The sequence below is a fragment of the Pelecanus crispus genome, chromosome 1, assembly GCF_030463565.1.
Source record: "Pelecanus crispus isolate bPelCri1 chromosome 1, bPelCri1.pri, whole genome shotgun sequence".
Lineage (NCBI taxonomy): Eukaryota > Metazoa > Chordata > Aves > Pelecaniformes > Pelecanidae > Pelecanus > Pelecanus crispus.
Genome location: NC_134643.1, coordinates 95,448,921 through 95,463,952, shown reverse-complemented (window position 1 = coordinate 95,463,952; position 15,032 = coordinate 95,448,921). Strand labels below are relative to the sequence as shown.

The following is a 15,032-nucleotide window of genomic DNA, read 5'->3' as shown; positions in this document are numbered from 1 at the left end:
TGGGTCCAGACAGAGCAGCTTTGTTCCCAGTCTGTTAGATGAAACTGAACTGAACCACCAGCACCAAAGGACCATCACAGTGCCAAGGCAATTTGGGAGCTGGGACCAAATCCTAATAGATATATCAACACTGGCATCTGCAATCTTTCAGAGGCCAGAAAGCCCTCAAATTCACAACCAAGAGCAATACAGAGACACTTTCTAGCAGACCTTCCCTAGACATTTTCAGCCTTTTAAAGGAGCTATCCAAAACACAAGCAGAAAATTTCTGTCTTCTCAAAAGTCTTTTATCCTGCTACGTATTTTGCAAGATCCCAGGCAATCCTTTGCCCAGGCACAGTGAGATTTCTAGTCTCCCAGTGGTCAGGCTCCTCTTCAGAGTGAGCTGGCCTGCCCTCATCTGAAGATGAGATTCAAGAGGAAGCCATGTCCCACTTACTGACCCTTTTACGTCATCAAGGGTTTTGGCTGGGGCGCGCCACTCTTGCACAGCTTGGAGAAACTCCTGCCAGTGGGAGGGGACCCAGGGCAGGGCTTGACCTCAGGGCTCCCCCAGGCTCCTCCGTGCTTCTTTTATCTTCTGGTCTCTGCGTGTACAAAAATGTGACCTGTAGGTTGCTGAAAGACCTAGGTGAGGTCAAGCAGCTCTAAGATGCAGGTATTTTGGTCTGGGTTTTCCTTTGCAGAAATTAGCCTCAGGCCTTTGATGAGGCTCTCCTACAAGTTTCCTTCATAGTCAGCAGAGTAAAAGAGGCATCCCTAGGGGGAGATTTAGAGCCCAAATCTCTCTCAAGGTGTACAGGAAGGCACCCTGAGGGTCTTCTTTATTAACAGTAGTAGCAGCCAATACAGATTAGCCTTTATAAACATCCACTTTTTCTCAAGTTTTTGGGTTGAGACCACTGAGAAAAGGAGCCACAGCAGCTGGCCTAATTGTAAGCAGTGGGGTACCAATATTTAATTTGTTACTGCCTTTACCCACATGTTCAAATTTCACTATGAGCACTAGTCCAAAACTCCCTGGGGAAGCAGTTCCCTGCCTAAACCCAGTTCTTTACCAGACAGAGAAGATTCCTCCAAGTTTTTTGTCCTTCCTGCCTGCTCACTTGTCAGAAGGAGAAGAAATGGTCTCTTCTGAAAGGCTGAAAGTACAGATTTTCATGCAATCACATGATTCCAGTAACTTGGGCTTTATGCAAACACCCAAAATTGCAAGTCTTAACACCACCAAAATAAGGCCAGGGTTATAAGCTCATGAATGAAAGTACCCTACAAAATTAGAAAAATAAGGTCTATCCCCCTCATTCCCCAAAATATTAAGAAGCCCCAATCCTTAAGAGTGTGCTCAAGCACCCTTCTTAGGAATGAATGCAATATGCAATGCTGTATTCATGGATGGATTATGCATTGCCAAATGCAAAATACCAGGATTACCGGCATCACAAAGATGCCTGTATCTGGGTTTTCTGTAACGCTCTTCACCAAGGTATCTGAGGTTTTAGAAAGAAGTTACTTACTGCATTCCACATTATACTAAATATATACATACAGTTCTGCTTTTTAGTCTGTGTGTTTGCAGGCTTAGCTGGAGTGGCTAGCCCACCAACCCAGTGGTTTATCCTAACCCACTATAATTAGCCCATGGTTGTTGCTAACGGTATGCCATTTGTCTCCCCACACTCAGCACTGTTTGGTAAACATTTTCAGGGACAGAGCTGCTCTCCCCTGATCTCCCTAGGTGGTGTTCCCTTACTTATTCTCCACACCCCACAGTTATTTCTCTGTCTTGAGGTTGAGAGGTATAGAAGTGGCAAAAAAAGGGCAAAAATGTTGCAGAAAAGGGGAGGCAGCTGTAGCAAAAGCCACAGCCCCTCCAGGGAGGCAGGAGGCAAGGCTGGCGTGGGGCCAGGCCAGCTGCAAACCCAAGGGGCGCATCGGACATCTGTCCCTCACGGCCCACATCCTCACCCCCACACAGATGCACGGAGATGGGAGAGGAGGCGGCCGTGAGGAATTCCCTTCTCCTCCAGGGACGAGCTGGCTCTCAGCCACGGCACGTGGAGGGCTTGGGTGGCAGGCACGAGCCTCAAACCGAAATCTGGTCAAGGAAAGGAAGGTCGAACTGCGGACTGGGAAGCAGCTGTTCGCAGCCCTCCCGGGAATGCGGGAGCAAAGCTGGGCAGCAGGAATTGGGGCTGGGGCTGCTGGCAGCGGTGCCCTCAGGGGGAGGTCGCTGACCTGGCCAGTGAGGTGGGGAGTCTGCCAGGAAAGGTGGCAGCCCCTCGGCTGCTGTGCTCTGCTGCTGTGCACTGGAGGGGTGTTCATCAAACAAGTCCCCTCTTTGGGACAAACAGGTGGTGTGTGTCAAGCTGAACTTGCGCATGGGTGCACAGGCTCAGCCAACACTGCAGCCACACTGCTAGGGATGGGATTTCCTGAGCCCTGTCCCTTAAATGTGAGATTTGGTCTTCCCATGCAACATTGCAAATGCAGTTAGGAGCCTCCTGTTCACGGATGGGAGTGGTTCCTTCGTGATGCTGGCATGAGGTGGTCACAGAAATGACTCCTGGGACCCTGCTGTGCTCCTCAGCCTCAGCCCCTCTCAGTTCATCACAGGCTAATTAATGTATATGTCTGTACTTGACTCTGTTCAGTCATAGTAAGACTGAATGTGTTAAAAATCCAGAGGGACCAAGGAAATGCAATAGTCTCCCCACTTTTCTTGTTATCCACAGTGTCTTGCAGAGTAGCCAACACCTACACTTCTGTTTCCAAAAAAAATCCCAAGCTAAATAAAATGAAAAAGGATCCAACACAAACCTTTGGATTTTCCCCATGCAACGTAATCAAATGAAAACATTAAAATTCATTTACTCACTTTTTCTAGTCAGTACATTCTTCTTATACACATGTTCAAACAGGAGTCCAGCAATCCTAGTATTTATATTTACATTCTTCCATCTTGCCCATGCTCTTTAAAGTTCAAGTATCTCCTACAAGTGAGTCATTCATCTACCCTTTCGAGAGTATAATAATAGAAATTCTTTAAAGCTTTGTTTTCAGCACAACAGCATTCCGATACAATCTGAAAATCACAGAGACACGGTCCAGTCCCACGGAGGATGAGGGAACAGGTTTGGCTAGAAAAAAAGTTTTCCTCATGTGATGGGCACCCTACCAATCACACAACACTTTCCTCAAGCAACCTGGGCTCTTTAAAGCCCAGCGGAGGTGGGAGAAAGGGGCTTTTTCAGCTTTGCAGGTGGGTCAGGATTTCTGGTGGGAAGCATCACGAGAAGGAAGGGGTGAGTGCCTTGCTTTGGTCATCATCTTCCTCTTAATGAGGCATGCGAGCAATAAGTGTCTGTTAGGAGAAAAGGAAGCTTTTATGCTTAATGGTTTTTATTTTAGTCCCTGGGCTGCGTTCAGTATGTGGGAGTCTGGTACCTGGATAAGGTTAATTGCAGAAGATTATTAAATATTTTATTTTTCTTACCTCAGGCTGTATCTTCTCATGGCTGTTTTAATTTGTTTCATATTTTTTCTCCTAAAGACTGGGGAGGAGGGAATGGGAAAATTAAATCTGTTGCAAATATATCTGACTGTAAAAAAAAAATTGTTGCAGAGAAAGATGAATTCTGTAATTCCCCCTCACTTGTGAAAATAGGAAAGGCAAAAAAAAAGAAAAAAACTGTCTTGTTTTGGCTGTGCTGAACTAATGAGGGAGAGAGGAAAAACCTACCTCCCAGCTCTATTTCTGAGGTAATTATGCCTGATGATGATTTACCAGCCACTCCACTGTTCACACAAGCTTCATTTCATAGCAATATCTCTCAAAAGGAAACTTAATTAGTCTCTGACTTCTGCTTGGTGCTGAGATTTGTTTTTGCTTTATTTTTTCTCCTTTGGTAGCACAAAATAACTGACTGTCTCTTCCTTTTCTGAGTGTGGTTGACTCCTGGCGCACAAGCTGTCTCTGTCAGAGGCGGCTGCATTTTGGGGCAGGTGGAGTGATAGGGGAAGTCCGGCGGGGCTGGAGGAGTGTGTGGTTTTGTGTGCCCTGGAGGTGTTTGCTTTAAAATAAGTAAATGAATGATGAATTGACACTTGTAAAGCATTTGGCTTCTTACAGCAGAGTCCAAGTGACTCACCAATAACATATTTGCATCTTCTTAAAAACTCTGTAACTCTGAAGATATCTCAAGCACTTGGAAACTACCTTCTTTTTAAGCCCCTTGGCGGGCTATATTTTCCACTAAAGCCAGCTGAAAGAAAAAAGTTGGGTTTATTGCTGTCTGGACCCTCAAGACTTGGTGCATCAGAGCCCACAGCAGGTCAGGGTGTGGGCAGGTCTGTGGCCCGCGGAGGCTTTCTGCAGCACTGCCACCGGCACAGCACCTCCAGCAGCGGTTCCACCCCGTTGGCTTCCCTCTGTTAGCGCCCCAGCCCCAGCCCAGGCATCTTGCTCCTGCTTGTAGATACATGCTCTCCAGCCAGGGCTGGGTGAGGGTGAGGGGCAGGGGGTGTGGTGCCCAGGCTTCTGTGCCAGAGGGGGTTACTGGCAAGGACCTGGTTTCTGCCATTGCATGGATGGGTTTGTTTAGTTGTGCTTGAGTGGCTTGGAGCCTTTCGGCCAAGGCGTCTGAAGGCTGCAGAGCCCATAAGTAATAAAACAAATGCATCCTTTGTCTCCGCTTCCTTACACCAGGGGATGAGAACGCAAAGCCCTGCGCAGGGACGCTGAAGCAAAGGGGGGTAGCAAGGGATGAGGTGAAGCCCTGGTAAGCCCCGCTGCCATGCTGATAGACCTCCAAGAGCAGGGTGTAGAAACAAATGATGCTCACAGGGGTGTTTTTGGACATCCCTTCATCACAGTGCCAGGACTCCACCATGACAACTGGCACAAAATGCAAGGCAATCAAAATGGGACCCACTTCTGCATGGGGCAATGCCATGGGGCAATTTTTCCCTGTTGGCTCTTTTTGGCTACAGATGGAGTAGGACTAGGCTAAGCAAGGGGCATTCATCTGTAAGGCTACTGAAATCCTGTCCCAATCTATAGAAAGAGGGTGTGGAGACTTTTGAAGATCAACCAGCCCAATGTGTGCGAGGGATGCACAACAGAGACTGAAACCTGCCTCAGTCCAGGCACAGCTGCAAGCAGGGCTTCCTTTGAAAGCCTGCATGGGGTTGGTCATCTAAAATACAAGGGCAGAAGCCAGCCTCTGCAGAAAGGATCTTCCTTTTTGGCTGCCACAGTCATGCTGCAGGTCTTGCAGAGCCCCTGTGAGTAGAGGAACGGAGAAGAGGTCAAGAAAGCTCTAAGGGCATGGAAATAACAGGTCCCTGGGCAATCTGTGGAGGGATGGGGGAGGCAGGGCTACCACTGCTCCTGGGCTCTGACAGGCTCAGCTGGACCCCAATGAGTGACAGGAGTGTTTTGGGGGTGCAAGGGGAGACGAGAGGAGAGAAGCTGCAATCTGGGTTGTGACCAGGGCATAAGGAAGAGCAAGAAGGACGTGCTTCAGTAGGAGGGGAGGCTTTTGTGGTAAAACAGGAGTAACAGACACCTTTCCAAAGATGCTTGCAGCATGAGGCAAAGTCTGTGGTAGTGATAATTGAATACCTGGGACCTAGACAGGTCACAGCTAAATTGCAAGGTGCCCGGGATGTGCTGAGGAGCCCCAGGTCCATGCAAGCTCAAGGCTGAAATCCCACAACCTGGCTGCCTTCTTGTACAGAGATTTTGGATAACGCTTGCAGCTGAAGCTACAGTTTCCTCAGGAGTTTCCCTGAAGCCCCAGGAAACTGTAGTTGGATTGTAAAACTAATCTTAACCAGCTTGCGCAGAAGGCTCCTCTATCTCCAAACTAATTTGTGTCTGCAGGCATGAGCTGCTGGTGCCTGTGTCTCTGGGCTCTGGGAGGAGGACTGCCTACCAGTGTCACACCCCATGGGTGGTTGTGAGTTATACCAGCGTGCAGCTTGCCTCAGGCAAGCTGGCCAAGGTTTACCTCATGCCTCTGTAGTCACGCATCTGCGCCAAGTGCTGTGCAGGATGTTCTTGCTTAACACAGCTTACGTCTGAGGTGTGAGGAGCAGGCAGCATGCGGAAAGCCCCAAATCTCCCATGTCTTCTCCTCTGGGGTGTGTCGGCTCTCCAGCTGCCCAGCTGGTGTCACGGCCTTAGATCACCTCCCCAGTCTCTCATCCATGATGTCAATACTAGACCCTGTGACAGAGAAGGGGCCAGACAAGGGGTTGCCACATGTGGCACAGGGGAACAAAGTAGACACCAAGAAATGGACTCCCTCAGTGCTGATCACTTGGAGGCAGAGGAAGAATTCATACTAATATGGCAGCATCATGACACATGTTCATTTATAGGTCTACAGTGAAGGCTTTTCCTTCCCTTTTCCTCTTCCCAGACTCTCTGCTTCCCCCCATCCTGCAATCCCATTGGACTTAGGTAAGGTACTGGAGAACTTTAAGGTGCCTAGAAGTTTGCCACCCTCCAGTTGATATCTGTGTGGTGGTGTCCTGGTTTTGGCTGGGATAGAGTTAATTTTCTTCCTAGTAGCAGGCACAGTGCTGTGTTTTGGATTTAGTAGGAGAAGAATGTTGATAACACGCTGATGTTTTTAGTTGTTGCTAAGTACTGCTTATGCTAGTCAAGGACTTTTCAGCTTCCCATGCTCTGCCAGGTACACAAGAAACTGGGAGGGGGCACAGCCAGAATTGTTGATCCAAACTGACCAAAGGGCTATTCCATACCATACGACATCATGCTCAGTATAGAAACTGGGGGGGGGAGTTGGCCAGGGAGCAGCAATCGCTGCTTGGGAACTGTCTGGGTATCGGTCGGCGGGTGGTGAGCAATTGCATTGTGCATCACTTGCTTTGTATATTATTATTATTATTATTATTATTATTATTATTATTATCATCATCATCATCATCATCATCATCATCATCATCATCATCATCATTATCATTATTATATTGTTATTATTATCATTACTATTTTACTTTATTTCAATTATTAAACTGTTCTTATCTCAACCCAGGAGTGTTTCTCACTCTTACTCCTCCGATTCTCTCCCCCATCCCATCGGGGTAGGGGGAGTGAGCGAGCGGCTGCGTGGTGCTTAGTTGTTGGGTGGGGCTAAACCACGACAGGTGGTGACTGTGTCCAGTTTTCCTCCCAGCTACAGTATCCTTGGAGATGGGCTTGCCCCAGGAGAAGAGGCTTGCTTTCTCAGGCTGACATGCCTGCAGTAATACATGCCCAGGGAGAGGCAAAGGCAAGCTAGGTCCCGCCTGCCAGGGAGGAGAAGAAAGTCAGCTTGTAGTGAGGCAAGCGCATGGGCTGGGTGGATGGCCCATGTACAATGCTGTTGTTACACTGCAGGGGGGTCTGTAGGAGAGAAAGGGAAGGAGAAAGAGGTTCCTGCGATGTTAAAGAAAGTGTTGTGACTTTGTTAATCACACTTGGTGTAATCTGTCATGATAGCCACATGACACACTCAACCCTGCTATATACATGGCAGCTGGAGCAGCCCTGCTTTCCCTTGTAGTAGTCAGAGTTCATGTGCCTGCATTTGAGCAGGGAAGATTTCCTTGCTTTTCAGACTGTCCCCTGACTTGTGTTGTCTCTTAGCTGGCAATAAGTAAAGGCTTTTTGAAAATCTCTGGAGTTTGCAGCACAAAGATCCATGAGTCAGGCAGTGGTGTCTACAGCTTTCAGATGAGTAGAGGACCAGTGTCAGTCTCAGGTTTGGCAGACTCTGCAGTGTTGTACTGCAGACCAATGTAGCCAAACATTGCCCAGACCTAGATCTGACCTGTGAGGTAGTTTTATGTGGCCCCTGGGCATGCTGGTTGGTCAACAAGTTTGGTAGGGACAGAGCTTCAGGTTGACCTCATGAGCCTGCCATTTTCAAGTACCAAGCCATACAGCTTCAGGTGTATTGGGCTGGCCTCCAACAACCTGGCTGGGAATAAAAATGGCTTCTTACCTTTGAAATAATGTCTATGCCCACTCACGCTATCATGTGAAAATACTTAAGTGTGCTGCTGCTGGTATAATGGTGAGAGCACTGGAGATGTCTCCATGCCTAACCCTCAAACCACTGCAGAAATGGTGATAGGAAATTCTGGTTTTCCCTCTGTCACTGTTGGAAGTCCTGCTTACCCTAAAAGGGCAGCTGCTGAGGAGGCTGAAGGTGGCATTGTTAGGGAGGTCCCACAATGCTTTGTTCCTCAAGAAACTCCCCTTCATTGACAGCTCTGTCTGCTCTTATTTTCCGACAGCTTCTTTGAAGAATCCCAGAGTCAGTAACCCCAGCAAGAGAAGGCACTAGTGCAGGCACTCTAGCAGAAGAGGGGTGTTCAAGCTGCTTTTCCGGTTGCCTGCTCAAGTTGGCCCCACTTCAGCCTTTCTTTCACAGCTGGTATTTTCTTAAGCACCCAGCAAATGCAGCTGTCTCAGGGTCGGGGTTTTTTTCCCTCCCCTTCCCCATGCACACATGCACTCCGTCCCTGTGAAAGAAGGGCTTCATTGGCACTGGCATCTGGGCTTTTTTCTCCAAGAGGTCTCACACCTCTGACTAGTGCCTTTATGCCGCCCTATCTAGAAGGGGATGAATTCAATGTGGGGTGCCTGGCCCCAGCCTGCAGGATGTAGCGCTCTCAGGAATTTGGTGGGAATGCTACTTGGCCTGGCTCCCATGAGCCAGCTGCAGCCTGAGCAGTTCCCTCCCTCCCTCCCTCACACCTGACCAGGAACAGGGGGCCCAGCTCCAGTTCCCGGCATGAGGGAGAGGTGGAGCTACCCTTGGCAAGGTGCTGCCAAGCTGTGACCTGTAGGTATGTGTGTGGGATACAACTAAAGCGCCATGGTTACCAGTTCAGTTCCATGGCAGTGCTGGCCAAGAGAAAAGGTCCAGCAGGGTGGATAGCATACTCTGGGGTAAAACTGGCTCCTTTGGAAGAGGAGCGAGATGAGGGCACTGAACTTGTCCCCTGTCCATCCGGGTGTAGCTGGTGTTTCTAGCCAGGTGGAAATACAACACTATGAGGTGAGGTTTGCATGGTACTCTTGTGATGATGAAAATCCTACCCAAAAGGGAGCTGAAGACACTGGCTGCCCCCAGAGCGGTCCCAATCTTTTGTAGCTCAAGTATCAGGGGGAGTTTGAGTTACCAGGTTCACACCTTGGGAAGTTTCCCCTCTGAAACTACTATGAAGCAAGGGGTGGGAGGTGTACAGACAGGCTGGCAGGTTCTGTCTATCCTTCTCCTCCTCAGGGATAATTTCTAGTTCTGAGTGAAGGCTATTGTACTGGTCTAACTGAAGACTGTCTTTGTTTTTTTCCCAGGTTGCATGAAGAATTAATTAAAGATGGCAAAAAGTGATGATGGCATACACATCTTGCAGGGTCTATTAGTCTTTGGGAATGTGGTCATTGGGGTACGTGAAGTGGGACAAGTATGGGTGGAGGCTTCCTTCCAATATGACACTTCTTAAAACAGCAGTTCCCAGCCATGAAATCCCTCTTCACATGTCAAACACACATATAGATAGACCATTAAAGCGTGAGAGGAGGGGTAAAGGAGAGCTGTGCTAGCTGATCTGTTGGGTGGGGAGGTAACAGCAAGGGACAGCAGGGGCTGATCCACAAGACCAACATGAGTTCTAGGGGAAGAGCCCTTGCTGCTGACCAACATCCTTCCAGCCACCACCCTCCATATAGTGACAGGAAAAATTCTGTTAATTCTTCCTTAACATCCTCAAGTCCTAGGCTTGACCTCTCAGGTCTAGGCTGGGTGAGTTTTGCCTGCGATCCTTCTGTGAAGGCACAATACAAGAGATTGTAGAGTTGGGCAGAGGAGGAGTTGAGTAGCTCCTGTTTGGCAGGAAGCTGAATGAAAAGAAAGCGGTCTCCATCTTTTTCTGTCTCTGCTATTTCTTTGCGGAAGCTTGATCTAATGGATTTCCCGAACTTGCGCTTCTTAGATGTGTGGCATTGCCCTGACAGCAGAGTGCATCTTCTTTGTGTCTGATCCCCATGGTCTCTACCCTCTACTGGAAGCCACAGAAAATGACGACATCTATGCTGCCGCTTGGATTGGCATCTTTGTTGGCTTTGCACTCTTTGCTCTGTCTATCCTTGGCATTTTTGGAGTCATTAAGTCCAACAAGACCTTGCTGCTGGTGGTAAGTATAGCAAAGTTTGCCCACTCATTGCCACCAAAATGAAAAAAATGCCACCTTAGTTTCCCTGCTCACCTTGGTAATCACCCACTGAGCAAAGACAGCTTTTATTAGTGATGAGGAGCAAAAGCTCTTCTTGACTATGGCTGTGGTTTCCCACAAGGTGAATCCTGTGAGGACACATGCGTGAGAAGGTCCCAAACCAGGTTGAGGGAATTAATGGTGATAGTGACAGTGAAGGTTTAAGCTGACTGGCTTGACTCTGACCTTGCCCTGAAGCAATGCAGAAGCACTTGTGCAATCAGATGTAGCTGGGATGTGGTTAGATCCTTGTTTCTCCCCACCCCTTACTGCCTTTCAGCTGTCATGTACAATTCAGTTTAGGAGCTGATAAGTAATGAAATCTGTACAAGGCATTAGTATGTGTTAGTATACCAAATATGGGTGCAGTTGAGAACATTAGACATCAGCAGGCAGGCAGAAATTACAGGGGTGGGGACAGAGAGCTTTGGATAAGCCAAGGACAACGTTAAGGTGTGAACAAATCTCTGTATGATTTCTTACTTAGTACTTCAGGTTGACAGTGGTGCAACTTAACTGGTGCTTGCGTTAAAGATGAGTTGAACTGAAAGCTCTGGAACTGTCTCTCTCTTGGTTTGATATGGGATGGCAGGGTGCTTGTTTTAAACAGCAGACACTGAGAGATCTGAACTCTTGTGCCAGGGAATTCACCAGCAAACAGCTGATGGAACAGAATTCCCTTAACTCTGAATTTTGGTGTCTTGGCTGAAATCCAAGGCTGTGGTATAGGAGAGAAGAGAGGGTACAAGGGGCAGAAGCAAGTAAGAAGAAAACAAATGCCTTGAATCCGAGAAGAACGTTATAAAATGTGGGAGGAGAAATAGAGGCACGAGAACTGCAAAGGGAATATGGGAAAGGTTAAAGGGGTTGTGCTGAGAAGGGAAAAGAAACAGTGAAATAGACTAGAGAGGTGATCCTCAGGATCTGTTTTCATGAAGGATCTTTGATCACAAAGTAGGAGTGCTGAGGAAATCTGATGATGCAAAATCAGGAGGATCTGAACGACACCCTAAATTGCACCTTCTATTTCCCCAAAGTACAAGCTCTCCTGCTAGGAGTAAACAGCTTATTGCTGAAAAGTTTATAGCTGGCAAGTGGAAGTGGAAGGAGACATGGAACAAGCATAAGTTGCCAATAAGGTGCAACAAAGAAAAGGGCAAATGTTATTCTAGGACATATTAGGCAAAGTATTTTCCATAGAGACGGGGTGGTATTAATGCCATGAGGTTCTGATGAAACTTTGTCCATCAAATGGAGAACAATTCCGGTCATACACCTTCAAGAAAGTACACTGCAAACTGAAACAAGCACAGGGAAGGGCTACATGAACATTCAGGGGAATGGAGAGGACTGAGGAGACTAGGACAGCCTGGCCTCCTTTGCACTGAGCAGGGTCTTGGGCTTAATCTTGAAAAATACAGAACTGGAAGAAACTGCTTAACTGTTGCTCCAAGAGCTAACTCTGCTGTCTTTCTCCCAAAGTATGTTATTCTGATGCTTATCACTTATGCATTTGAAATGGCTTCTTGCATCACAGCAGCGACTCACCGAGACTTCGTGAGTATTGCTTTCCTCATGTATTCTTGTAATCGCACTAGGAAATGTTGCAGTCCTAGGGCATGTGGCTGTCCTGTTCAGTGTAGTAAATTGCCTGTGTGGTGGTACAGTGTAAACTCAAAGGACTATTGCTGAGTTAGAATAAGACCCCACAAGTAAAGTCTCCAATGTCATTATTCCAGTCAAGGAAATAACTTTCTTCTTTTTAACATAGTTTTAGGGTTTTTAACATTTTAAAATGTTTACAACCTTGCAGTTAAGGAAATAATAGTGTGGGTTAGCTGAATCATCAATGCAGTTTTTAATCTTTCACCTACAGGCTGATTAATCTACCATACATGCAGAAGACAAATCTTCAGCATTGCCCCAGGCAGAGTTACTAGTGAAGGAAAGATTACGTGGGTTATTGGAGATATTGGCAGGAGAGAGGAAATTATTTGTGGTGCTTTAGTTCCAAGCAACATATCAAATGTAACCCACAGCTTCTGCACATCTCTTGCGATCTGACATCTGGTAGGGCCTGCTTAAGAGTCGTGCTCAAGATCTACGTCTTTGTTGCTCCTGCTCCTCAAATCTTGCTCTTTAGTCTCCTGTGTGTAAAACTGGGGAAGACAGAGCATTCCTGTTCTCTACCAGGACACTGAAACAAGCAAACAAACCCACCCCAAATAACCTTATATTTGCTTTACATGGCCCCTTATTTACATAATTCCTGCATTCTTCTCTGTTTTTTTTCTATAGCTCACTCCGAATCTCTTCCTGAAGCAAATGCTTGAGAGGTATCAGAAGTCAGAGACAGTAAATAACAATGACAAATGGATGACTGAAGGGGTCACAAAAACATGGGATAAACTCATGCTTCAGGTAATAATAACACTGAAAACTCTCACTAATTATTAAATGGTCTGCAGCCCTGGAATTTCAAGATCCTCCTTGGGGCCACTTGGTAATAAAGAGAATGGCATCTGCCTTGAACCTTAGAGAAAGTCCTGCCACGCTCCTCATTTTGCTTGTTTATCAGATGGCACACTGTCAAAGGCAGGCACTTCAAAAATCTCTCCCGTAAATCTGTGGTTAATGCCTAACCAGCCATGTGCAGAGCTGTGACCTGGGCCTGTAAAGACTGTTCCCTTCTCTTGCCCCACAGAACCAGTGCTGTGGGGTGCAGGGCCCCTCTGACTGGCAGGAGTACATGTCCGCCTTCCGCACCACACACAGCGATGCTGACTTCCCTTGGCCGCACAATTGCTGTGTCATGGACGCCCGAGGGTCTCCCGTCAACCTCGATGGCTGCAAGCTTGGAGTCCCTGGCTACTATAACAGCAACGTAAGATCCTCTCCCCTTTCTCCAGTTAACATATGTTGGTCAAAAGCGCCTTGCTGGAAGGGAAGGAAACAGTGAATAGCCTTCCTCCTCCACTGTAAGCTACAGGTGTTCAGAAGCTTTCTGGAGGAGAAGCAATACCTGTAGGGTCCTGGCCATGTTGCTGAACACAGGATAGGTTGAAATAAAGGCTTTCCTGATGGAGAGAGAACTATTAAGAGAACTCTCTTAATGCCACAAGTAAGAAGTGGCATCTCTAAAGAAGTGACATCTCCAACATCTAGATGGACAGTAGCTAAATCAAACTTAGCGCAAAGATGAGTGCATACAATATGAGTGAGCAAGTCAGCAGTTCTCCCCCTCAAGGTAGAACTTTTCAGTAGACCAGCTTGTCCTATTCAAACAGATTGCTGGATCACGAGCATCAGCTTCTGCACTAGCGAGCATTTCTAGAGGGCATTCAAGCTTCCAAATTTTCCTGCAGCTTCTTGATTCTGGAGGTCAACTCTGTGTTGGCTGTGTTTAGTTATATATATATACTTGGCAAGAGGATGGCACAGGAAGTCCTTGAAGTGTCTGGGATGGGTCTACTTTGTGTTTGGAGTTAGAAACAGGTAAGCTATCTGCACCTTGTCAATAAGCAGTTTAGGTCTCGCTTGTCTTCTGGAGACCCTGTGAGCTACTCAAATTGCAATAGGAGAGGAGCATGCCACCTCAGTCTCTCTCAGAGGTGGATAAGCTTGTTGCCTTGTGGTACAAGCTCAAAGCTGGTGTTGATTCATTCACGGCTGTCTTACAGGGTTGTTATGATGCTATTTCTGGGCCAATGAACACACATGCCTGGGGTGTTGCCTGGTTTGGTTTTGCCATCCTCTGCTGGACTGTGAGTATTTACTATTTGTCTTTATTTCCTCTTTTCTTGCTATTCCACACCCAGTTGGGTGGAGGTGGATGACAGGACTGATGCATTTAAAATGTCTGTAGATTATAGTTTTTCATTCGTCACCAATCTGCCTGTAGCCTTTTCCACTAACAGGGCTACATTTACAAGTTCCTTTCCATTCTGGCTTCCACAGGCGAGGAGCTAGATGGCCTTCCAGCCTGCTGTGGCCTGCTGCCACCTCAGCAGTACAACACAGAAAACACAGCTTGCAGATACTTGTTTGCAAAGGGTATTGGAACATCTAAACAGTAATCATGACAGATAATTCAGTTTTTAGTTCGAAGCTTTGTGTGAGTGTTTTAAGTACTCAGGGTTCAGCAGCTTCATGACAGATAATCCTCAGCAGCTGAGTGATCCAGTCAAATACTTAGGGCTGCATGTATCTTCTTTCTTCACTGTGAAGCTTCTGTGCAGATAAAAAGCTTTAAGCTTCCTCTGCCTGAATGTGCTTTGCTTATCAAGAATTTCTGTTGCTCTCTCCAACCAGTAGGACTAAATGGGGCTGGGGGAGAGGTGGGAAGAAGGAAATGGGGAGCAGAGAAACTTAGTAGTCTTGTCGTTTCAGTTCTGCGTCCTCCTTGGTACCATGTTCTACTGGAGCAGAATTGAATACTGAAGGCCCGGTGTCCTGAGCGCTATCCTGAAGCACCATGTGAAACTGCATTCATTTGTCTCCTGCCCCGTTCTCCTTGTGCCATGGAGGATTTGAAGTTTTCCCACTACCTCTCCCATATTTACTTTTGCCCCTCCAAAAACTTGACACAGAGAGCTGGTGATTCCAGGAAAGAATCTTCTTGTCCCTTCTTTGCCCCTTGTTCTGCAGCCTTAATGCCTCCTGGCTGAGGCACAATCCTTCTTTTGCTGTGCAAGATATCCTTGGAGCATAAGATAAAAAGTGATCTGATTTGTTCT

At 47.2% G+C, this 15,032-nt stretch overlaps 1 protein-coding gene across 1 annotated transcript; it reads left to right on the top strand.

Annotated features, from left to right (window-relative positions):
- Positions 1–9,402: 9,402 nt before the first annotated feature.
- UPK1B (uroplakin 1B) lies at positions 9,403–14,736 on the top strand. Its single transcript, XM_009487051.2, has 7 exons — positions 9,403–9,471; positions 10,018–10,218; positions 11,779–11,853; positions 12,595–12,717; positions 13,001–13,180; positions 13,977–14,060; positions 14,686–14,736. The coding sequence occupies exons 1-7, from the start codon at positions 9,403–9,405 to the stop codon at positions 14,734–14,736; spliced, it is 783 nt and encodes a 260-aa protein (XP_009485326.2).
- The last annotated feature ends 296 nt before the right edge of the window (positions 14,737–15,032 follow it).

What these genes read in the sequence shown, in the direction of transcription:
- UPK1B (XM_009487051.2), top strand. Translation starts at nt 9,403, where the DNA reads ATGGCAAAAAGTGATGATGGCATACACATCTTGCAGGGTCTATTAGTC. An exon ending in GGGATAAACTCATGCTTCAG is followed by an intron (nt 12,718 to 13,000) that starts GTAATAATAACA and finishes CTTGCCCCACAG; the next exon opens with AACCAGTGCTGTGGGGTGCA. An exon ending in CTGGCTACTATAACAGCAAC is followed by an intron (nt 13,181 to 13,976) that starts GTAAGATCCTCT and finishes GCTGTCTTACAG; the next exon opens with GGTTGTTATGATGCTATTTC.